At 27.1% G+C, this 9574-nt stretch overlaps 3 protein-coding genes across 4 annotated transcripts; 2 read left to right on the forward strand and 1 right to left on the reverse strand.

Moving 5' to 3' along the window:
* Positions 1–289: 289 nt before the first annotated feature.
* On the reverse strand, positions 290–3785 carry LOC111715428 (uncharacterized). 2 transcript variants are annotated; one of them, XM_023490746.1, is made up of 11 exons: positions 3587–3783; positions 2857–2912; positions 2651–2773; positions 2441–2518; positions 2332–2381; positions 2229–2280; positions 1865–1994; positions 1563–1726; positions 1224–1308; positions 786–840; positions 290–633 (listed from the first exon to the last, which is right to left on the reverse strand). In XM_023490746.1, exons 4-11 carry the CDS (start codon positions 2452–2454, stop codon positions 437–439), a joined length of 747 nt encoding a protein of 248 aa, XP_023346514.1. In that variant the 5' UTR covers positions 2455–2518; positions 2651–2773; positions 2857–2912; positions 3587–3783; the 3' UTR covers positions 290–436. The 2 variants fall into 2 exon arrangements, with proteins under 2 accessions (XP_023346514.1, XP_023346515.1); XM_023490747.1 differs by lacking the exon at positions 2229–2280 and having other exon boundaries at positions 1865–1908; positions 3587–3785.
* Positions 3786–4078: 293 nt separating this feature from the next.
* On the forward strand, positions 4079–6296 carry LOC111715434 (uncharacterized). The gene is made up of 7 exons (XM_023490756.1): positions 4079–4129; positions 4424–4491; positions 4556–4630; positions 5064–5171; positions 5297–5342; positions 6067–6122; positions 6225–6296. The coding sequence occupies exons 3-7, from the start codon at positions 4556–4558 to the stop codon at positions 6294–6296; spliced, it is 357 nt and encodes a 118-aa protein (XP_023346524.1). The 5' UTR covers positions 4079–4129; positions 4424–4491.
* A 245-nt stretch (positions 6297–6541) lies between these two features.
* On the forward strand, positions 6542–9192 carry LOC111715432 (uncharacterized). The gene is made up of 9 exons (XM_023490753.1): positions 6542–6617; positions 6861–6920; positions 7016–7055; positions 7117–7142; positions 7364–7384; positions 8067–8146; positions 8270–8357; positions 8785–8854; positions 9062–9192. The coding sequence occupies exons 1-9, from the start codon at positions 6584–6586 to the stop codon at positions 9117–9119; spliced, it is 477 nt and encodes a 158-aa protein (XP_023346521.1). The 5' UTR covers positions 6542–6583; the 3' UTR covers positions 9120–9192.
* The last annotated feature ends 382 nt before the right edge of the window (positions 9193–9574 follow it).

Consider the following 9574-nt stretch of genomic DNA (forward strand, 5'->3'; position numbering starts at 1 on the left):
TACCCAGGCATTTGAGAAATTTCCAAAATCTTAAAAATATACCTCCCTCAAATACCTATAGGAATTTGGGAAATTTCCCAAAAGACTGGGTATCTTTTAAGATATAATAATAAAAAAATATCATCTACTTTTTTAGCATTTTATAGGTAAAGAATACTTTTACAAAATTTAGATATGTACCTCATTATTTTGATAAAACAACGAAAATTTTTTTAAAATGCAGGTTCATATTAGTTTTTTAATTTTTTTATATAAATCAACAAATTGAATATATTTATTGACTCAAACTATCAATACAATTTATTTTTAATATTTGATAAAATAACATTTTTACTATTACAACATATTAAGAAATTAATAGTATAAACAACTTTAGACTATTACTATTTAGTTTATGAACAACCTGATATCTGGAATATAAAGGAACCGAGCTTATTCAAGTTGAGGGCCCTGCCTCAATCTTTTGATCGATAAAAAAATTAATTATTTTCTTATGTTTATACAGAATCGCTCTCTCAATAGAGTTTACTGCTACTTTTTGTTCTTCATTAAGATTTTCTCTTGATTTGTTGAAACGGAAGATGTTGGCTGATTTGTTGTTGGCTGACTTTTCCACTGTTGTATATCCAAGTCCTAAAATATAAAGAAATTTAATCTTTTTGTCTGTGTGCTCTGATTATGTAAAATTATGATTTTTTAAAATTTGTCATAAACTCTGACATAATAAATAGCGAAATTGGGTTACAAAGATATAGGGATTAAATAATCATGGCTATAATGACTACCTGTGATCCGTTCAAGTAATTTCATCCAATCCAATGGAGTGCAATGAAGTTGATTCTAGGAAATATGTTAATAGATTCGCATAAATGGATATCAGATCAAAAAAACTTTTTTTACAGTGGTCAGAATATAAATCAATATGAAATCATTTACTAAAATGGTGATATAATGCAGAGGCTGGCATGTTTTTCAGTTAAATATAAAAAATTTTTATAATAAAATGTGGTTGGTGTACTGCAAAGAGCAGGCCTAATCAGAAAGACCAAGAGTTAATTTCAAAATGGTATCAGATATATATATATATATATATATATATTTGTAAGGTCTTTAAGGTTATTTCACCATTTCAGTAACCCACACTGTATTTGTATAATAAAATGTCAATAAATGTTACAAAATTATGATTTTTCTAAATTGAATTTTTAAATATGAGTAATCACCTTCATTATTGGATATAGATTTTTACTATTTATGATTCCTAGTTTAATGCTTTCGTTTTTGATGTAATGTGAGCTAGTGAATATCCTAAATATAGTAAATATCAATATCATAATAATATTATGATAATTTGCATATTAACTTATAATTTCCAAAATCAATATTTTTAATTACGTATAGTTTAAAGATTATTTTTTAAAATACAAATTAAACTGGAAATAGATTGGGGTGCACCTATAATAAATAGTGAAACTTAAAATCAGCAAATAAATTTTGTTTATATTTAATTTTAGAAATTCCAAAAAATTACATTCATAGAAAAATTAAAGGTTTAAAAATACCTGTAAATTATGTTGATGTTTTTCATAATAAAATTTATCCCTTGTTCCTGGGTCATGTCGGATACAGATACTTGTTGAGTAAGGTCCACATCTACATCTTCAGCTTCAGCTTCATCAACGTCGACATTTCCAGGTGGATAATCTTCTATGAGTAACTTAAACACCTATTTCAATAAAAAAATAAAGGTATGGAGTCAGTTAATTTGGAATTGTAAAAATAAAAGTAAAATATAGAAACATGCAATAAAAAAAACTGTAATTTATTATATAAAGGTAAGTGAAGATATTTGTATGATACTCACCTCAGTTGAATAATTAACAGTGTATATTGCACGATTCATATCATCTGAATTGATACAAAAACTTTGTTCGTCATCTTCAGGCAAAGTATCAGACGAATCAAGTGTTTCGGATGCAGCAGGTATATTTTGTCTTTGTGCAATACAATTTTAAACTTGAAAGAAATGATCAACAATGAAATATTTTAACAGACCAAAGGATTAGAGTAGCAAAGATAAATACTTTGGTAGGTATTTAATACAATAAATGTATTAAGATTAAATAGCAAAGGCATGCACCATCAGGTATCAAAGATATAAGAAATAGAAAACTTGAATTTGTGTCAAATTTCATTAAAATTAAAAAATCACATGTTTAAAAGTAAACCTTAAGGCACACAAAATCAAGCTAAGCTTTGCGACAAGATTCACACTCTTGACTGAAAAGAAGTTATATAATTTTTTCTTTAAATAATGTTATTCTTAAATACCTGCAACATTTGCAACACTGTGGTTTTTAGAGTCGTATTGAAGGTCATCCCTAAACAAATTGTATACATATTTCATTCATACCTTTTTTATAAATTAAATCAAAGTTACCTAATGTTTATCATTTCATCATGAAATTTAACAAACGTTTCTTTTGCCTCATGATCCAGAGTGTACACGCGTTCACATCTATTTTTTAAAATTATATTATCAAATTGGATTCTGTTCACTAAGATATAAAAGTATACTTATTCAAATATTGTCTATAAAAATTTAAATTATTGGATATTATTAACTCAAAATTAATAATTTCGAATTTACCTATGACTGTCATATAATGCTCTAAACAAGTTTTTGAAGTCAATATTTTTCACATTCTCATCAACAGGACAGTTTTTTGCCTCGTAAGTTGAAACTCCTAAGGGCACAGAACACCAAAGAAATCTTAACAAACATTTTGTATGTAATAATTTTTAAAATTTTATCAATAATAATATTTTATTCAGTCTAATTAATAAAAGTAATACCTATCAAAGAATCCAATTTCTTCTCCCACTTTGATATTTTGTAATATTATGCTGGGCTAAAAAAAATCATTTAAATACTAAGCAAAATTTCCCTTAAAATATTAATAATACTGAGGCCGAATTTAAAGAATTTGAGCAACGGCTTAAATTTAATCCGCAGCTCAAATATGGGTGGTTTCCTTTAGGATTATATTCGATATTTCAAGATCAAGGCCGGAGCTCAATTGAAACTGGTTATTGGTGGATTTTAGACGTGGCTCAAACTCATTAAATTCGTACACTGGTTCCCTAAAACAGAAACATATATCCTAACACTAATAGACGTCATAGTAGTTAAATGTTATTATCTCCTAAATGAAATATTTTAAGTATATCTATATTAGTAAACACTCCTATTCATGATAGTTCAACCTTCATTTGTTCCTGAAAAAATGTATTAACATTGTCAATGATAAAATACTGCATAGCAATTTATTCCTAAGCTAGGTCGCGATGATATTATTCACAAACTCTAATTTTATGAATATTATATCTTTGAAACCTAATGTCATTTGATATTTCAATCTTAATTCTATTATAGGTTCAACGCTTATGTTTAAAATTCACAATGTATTATCATCAGGTTGTATAGCTATTATGGATTGGAAGATATAAGTTTGTTTCAAAAACTCATGTATTTTTCAATGGCTATTCTGAATTGTAAAATTGTATAAATGATTGAATTCTGGACCTGCGATGCAGCAACTATGCTCAGTCTCGGTTTGTTAATTTTGCTGAACCCCTCGCCTTTCAAGTTGTTTCTAAATAATCCAGAGATATATTTTATAGATTTATATAACTTTTTCTGTTTGAATGTTGACCAAATACATTAATATGGTTCTAAATTGTAATTCTAGTGAGAGAGAGTAGGGTTGGGATTGTTTAAAGGGACAGACCGACTATGTAATGCAGTAAAACTGAGTATGCAGTGTTGTGAAAAAATTCTTTAAGATACATTTAATACATATAAAACTTTTTAAATAAAACTTTAATAATTAGAAAAAAACAATTCTGAATATGTATGTATCCACCCAAAAGTACGATCTTGAAAATCGACTATGCGCTCAAACTCTTCAAACTCAGGATTTTCAGATCTTTAATAACTTTTATATGTCTCAAATGAATCCTAAAGAATTTTCAATTTTTAGTGAAAAAATTGTTTAGTCTTGAAAAAAANATCCAGAGCCATACTTCAATGTGACAGTACATACAAAGGAGCTGATTAAAATTATAAGTAAGTTTTAAGTTAACATGTTTTAAGCGGTCCATTTAGAGCTATTATTCTTATTATGAAGATATATTGTTAACACATGTTCATTAAAAGTATGTATTAATATAAACTTTACATCTTTAATAGTTTGGCAGCAATCATAACTATGGAACCTATTGCACAATTTTTCTTTAATTTTAATCAGATAACTTGGAACATTGAACACTTCGTAATTTAATTCTAAGTTGATTGATTTGACTTACATTGGGAAAACTTTAGGCAAAGATGGGTTTCCAAACTATTAGATTTTATTTTCAGAATCAGACTGCTTAGATAATGACCAAATTTTAAGTAAATCTGTTCGAACTCTTTTACACCCTGAAACTGTAAGTATAAAATAATATGCAGTATAAAGAATACTGTGATTTATTTAATATTGTCGCATTTTAGATGTGTTGTGGTCAGAAATTAAATTCAATATATAGTAAAGGTGTGAAAATATACAGTGGATGTTATGACATAAAGGTAAACATTTCACATTCAAGGGCGTATACAGTATTAAGTTTAAGTCAGGTTTTTCATTTTCAGAAATGTCTTTTACTATCTCTAGTTTAAATACTAGTTATTACTAACATAACAGTATAATAAAATCGATTTGTTATGAACAATTTTTTTTGCTAGTTTTGTTTGAAATAGAGATAAAGTATAATACATACAAGGTAATTGGAATGTATGTGTACCTTTAAAGTATCTTATACTTACACCTGATATCCCAAAAAGCAAATTGTTTTGAATTTACAGCTCAAATTTTGCCCCCCCCCCCTAGAATTATTTCTGTATGCGCCCTTTTTCACATAATTTAATGATTAATGGTAACTAAATATATCAAATGTTAACTCACATGTTTAGTGATTCTGCTTTCATTATAGATTTACAAAAAATACATTAAATTATTTAGTCTGAGAATGCTGTAGCTTTCAAGAAGAGTTGTATTTTGTGTGGTATGATTTATAATCCATGTTATAAAAGAAATGCTACATCGCGAACTTACATTATTAATGATGAGGTAAAAAAATCATTTTAATATATTGTTTTGCAGCAACTTGTTTTTAATTTTTTTACATACTCGATTTATTGTTATGAATATGATGATTGAACACATAAAATATTATTAAACTATATACATTTAAGATATTTGGCGCTACTACTCAAACATACTTTACAACAGCGTTCTTAGGTAACTGTTTAAAAATCCCAATACCAGACCTGGTTACTAGTTTTTAAATCATACTACTGTTGTATATCTGAATACTATAAGGAATTTGTATATCTGAAAACTATAAGGAATTTGCTTCGCAAATTTTCTTGTATAGTTTTCCTAGATTAACATATAGTCTTAACAATTGTTAATTAGATTAATTATAGTATTTTAAATGTTTAAGATTCACTCAAATCTTAGTGTTAAGGTACTTTACAGTTTGTTTTGCATTTAGTTTAAAGTACGTCTGAGAACGAAATGTTATGAATATAAATAAAACTCATGCCGAAATTGATACAAAGTTGATTGAAAATATATTTTAAAAGCCAACATTTCATAGCATGTGTTTAAAAAGATCTAAAAATATTTTAAAACTTTCAGATAGTACTTAAAAATAGCATGTACTAGCTTGTGAACTTAGCGCTGCCCAGTTTGTCCATGTTAATTAAATTTACTCCAACCATTTACATGCATTTACCGGGAAAATTTGTTTTTCTATTAAATTTTACAAACTCAACTTGAAATATTAAACCAAGCTAATAATATTCACCCTAGGGTCTCCCTATTCCCTCAATCAAAATTTGAGTCAATTATGTCCAGTGATTCCTGAGTTATGATCGGAAAAACAAACAAACTGACAGAAAACCAGAAATTACAATATGTAGATGATATATGAAAGAAATATTTTTATTGAATAATTTAGAATTTGTAAACCGTCTAGTTGCACTTGGATCAGTAACCTTTGATGCCATAGCAGAGGTATAATGACGCTTGAAATTTTGCCCATAAGACCCTTTTAAAGCCATTTTATAGGATAAATGTATGCCTTTTTATGGCTTATTATATAAATGTTACATTCAGATCTTTAATGATAGCATGGACAAAAATGATGAAAAGGTTTGCTCTAAACGAATAGGTAATTGTTTCCGATAAAGCTTTATAATAAGTTAACCCTATCCCTGCTGGGGTACTTGAAAACCAGGGCCCAAATTTTTTGTGAGACATCTAGGGACCTTAGGGAAGGTTTATGAATGAAATTTATATTATTTGTCTCAATCAAAATTCGATCTTCAATAAATTTTTAAAAATTTTGAACATCCACGAAATTTTTTGTGAAAATCCACGAATTATTTTTGTTTTGTTTTACGATGTACACAAAGAGAACATGTTCACAATTAATTTAAGGCTAGGCCTATATATTCCAAACAATTGTTTTAGATATGGAGGAATTAATGAAGTCTGTATATGGAATTGGTAATTATTCATTTATAATATTATAACAATGTTCAATGAAAGAAAATGGGTATTTGATTTTCTAATCCATATATCTTTGCATTCAAATGTTGTATTCATTTGAAATTTCATACTATTAATTCTGTTTGGTCACATAGTACAAGATTGAAATGGTTACACCATCAGGTTGCAAAGTAAAGGTATTTAAAAATTGAATTTGTGTCAAAGATTCAAGGAATATAAAAATAATATGTTATTTTCTAGCAAGAGACAATTTCATCAAAAAAAGTGTTATGCATAGGTGTGATGTAGCTGGATGCAAAGGTTAAATTTTAACTATAAATTCAAAATTTCATTTGTTTATTAATTATTTGATATTTGAATACAATTTGTTGAAAACTGTTATTAACATTTTTCAGATCAAATGATAGTAATTGATGGAAATGAAAAACTGTACAGGTAATAGAATGCTAATTTGTTAGGATAATATTTTAGTAATATAACAACGCGTTATTTGTAGGTCCATATGTGCGTCTGAGAGATTAGGGAGATTGTATTATTAAACATTTATTTTCATTAACACTTAATTTTCTTTCTTATAATAACTAATTTTAAAATCAAAACTCAGTGAAAAATGCGTAAAATAAAGAAAATAAATGTTGGGTTGGGGAGGACAACAGTTTTTCTATTTTAAAATTTTTAAAATTTCATAGCCTTTGATTATTTATCCAAATTAATTAAAGGTTTAAATAATTATCTTAAATCAGATAAAAAACAGCTTGATCAAGGTATTTATTTATGGCTGATATTGATGTAACTAATATTTCAATACTTGAAATTGTTAAAAATTATGACGTAGACGATGATGACAAAAAACAAAGTAATATAAGGCCATAAGAGAATTTTAATCAGAATACACAAAGTTCCATAATACACTATAAATTCATTTTTGGTGGCTGTATAATTGTATATTTGGAAAACAAATGCAACCGAAATTGGATTTAAACTACCAAATCAAGAAACTGAACTCAGTAATTTAAGATAGGGAATACACGGACACCCTAACAGACAAGAGAATTATATGCAAATAGATCTGCGTTTTAGCCTCCCCCAAACACCCTATAACTGTCCACTTTGCCTGGCCTGTAGATATTGTTTCGATATAAGCCTAATTGAATTGTTTGTAAACAGATTGCTAAACCAGATTTAGCCACCGAAAACAAGTTCATTCTGTATTAAAGAATTCTTTTTTTGTAAATTTAATAAATTCTCTTATGGACCATTTTAGAAAAATCATATATCACTATCCACAAAACTCCAATATATATCTTCCGTCAATGTACTGTAGATTATTTTATTACACATGTCATAAATTAATAAAAGCTTATAATAGAATTCTAAAATAATTGAGGTATTGAAAAAAAATCTAAAGATTAAATAATAAATAGAAGAAGTAATTTTTTTTTTTAGGTTTACCCAATTTGGTCATCAAGTGTATAAACACACCAGATATCAAGAATAAGACATTTTTCTGTAAAGATCATGCATTGGTAAATTTTTATAATTTTGAAAAATAAAAATTATCATATAACTCAAAATTGATCAATCTTTAACTGAAAACATATAGGAATATTTTAACTCTTTAATACAATTATTTAATTTAACGTTTATAGAATGTTCGTGCTTCCACTGATAGACTTGATTTCAAACCAATTACACGTAGTTATGCTAAAAAAATTGAATCTGTTATTGGTGTAGAAGGTATTAAATAATTTATAAAAAAAATAATTCATCTTATATCTGATAATTTATTAATTTTTATCAAAAAAATATTTAAACACATTACCAGCTGGAAACACGTTGTTAGTTTACATAGTGTTGATTAGATACAAGGGTGCCAATGTGAATTGGGATTCTTCAAATTTAAACAAAGGGTCACTTAAAATTTCAACATCAGTTCCATTTTAAAAATTTACAAAGGAACTGAGTCTTTGTTACAAACTCAAATTTTCTAATCCCCATATCTTTGCAACCTGATGATGAAATCTTTTGATATCTCAAACTTGAATTTGCACTCTTACGAAATTCATATTTTGAAATATATGATGTCTACGACATTGGGTTGGGATTAGAAAATCAGAGTTTGTGACAAAAACTTAATTCCTTTCTATTTTTATTTGAATTTCAGGAGAATGTAAACAATATTCAAATATAACAAAATACGTGGTCAGAACAGCAGGAATGTTTTATGGATTTAGGTATAAAAATAATAAAATATTATTTGTTTTTTTTGTCTTAAATGCTCTGGCATTTTATTATGATTTTGAATCTTCATCTTTACAACATTTATGAAACTAAAAAGTCTTATTAATTAAAAATAAAAATTCAATTGCAATTTACTAAAAAACATAGCATCAAAATGTGTATGTATATTTATCTATAAAAAAAATATAATGCCATTTCAGACCTTGTGGTTATAGAGTATTCAATGCGGAAATGTACACGGCTGAAGCTTTAAGGTAAATGATATTTTTTATTACTGAAATGACAGCTAAAACGATGTGCTAAAATTATTTGAACTGAATTAAATTAAAATTTAAATATTACTGGTATATAAACTAAATTGGCTCAGAAAGATTCAGGGGAGGAACAAATCAATATCTTAATGAGGGGGTTAATATTTGCTCGCGTAAGCTCGCAAAAAAACAATAAAGTGTATGTGAACCCCGCTAGATGGTATGCGGGACTGAAGTATATTCTCCAACTCCTTCTTTAAGTACAATTCAGATAATCTTCCTGGTTTAAACTCGGTTCCTGCTTCATCTACGCATTATTGAACTTGGTTCATATACCCTATATTCGTATATCTTTGCAACCTGATGGTGTAAATCTTTCATATTTCAAACTTATGTCATTTATTCTAACAAAATTCATTATTTGAAATATCTAAGGGTTACGGCATTGTGTTCCTTTAGATA

The sequence above is a fragment of the Eurytemora carolleeae genome, unplaced genomic scaffold, assembly GCF_000591075.1.
Source record: "Eurytemora carolleeae unplaced genomic scaffold, Eaff_2.0 scaffold1784, whole genome shotgun sequence".
In the NCBI taxonomy this organism is placed as follows: domain Eukaryota; kingdom Metazoa; phylum Arthropoda; class Copepoda; order Calanoida; family Temoridae; genus Eurytemora; species Eurytemora carolleeae.

Excerpts from the sequence above, each read along its gene's own strand:
- LOC111715428 (XM_023490746.1), bottom strand. Across the intron at positions 1,727-1,864 it reads CTGTTAATTATTCAACTGAG|GTGTTTAAGTTACTCATAGA; the intron begins GTGAGTATCATA and ends TTATTGAAATAG. Across the intron at positions 1,309-1,562 it reads AACATCAACATAATTTACAG|GATATTCACTAGCTCACATT; the intron begins GTATTTTTAAAC and ends TACTATATTTAG.
- LOC111715434 (XM_023490756.1), top strand. The coding sequence starts at position 4,556 with ATGTGTTGTGGTCAGAAATTAAATTCAATATATAGTAAAGGTGTGAAA. Across the intron at positions 5,343-6,066 it reads CTTTACAACAGCGTTCTTAG|AATTTGTAAACCGTCTAGTT; the intron begins GTAACTGTTTAA and ends TGAATAATTTAG. Across the intron at positions 6,123-6,224 it reads CCTTTGATGCCATAGCAGAG|ATCTTTAATGATAGCATGGA; the intron begins GTATAATGACGC and ends TGTTACATTCAG.
- LOC111715432 (XM_023490753.1), top strand. The coding sequence starts at position 6,584 with ATGGAGGAATTAATGAAGTCTGTATATGGAATTG. Across the intron at positions 6,618-6,860 it reads GAAGTCTGTATATGGAATTG|CAAGAGACAATTTCATCAAA; the intron begins GTAATTATTCAT and ends GTTATTTTCTAG. Across the intron at positions 6,921-7,015 it reads TGATGTAGCTGGATGCAAAG|ATCAAATGATAGTAATTGAT; the intron begins GTTAAATTTTAA and ends AACATTTTTCAG.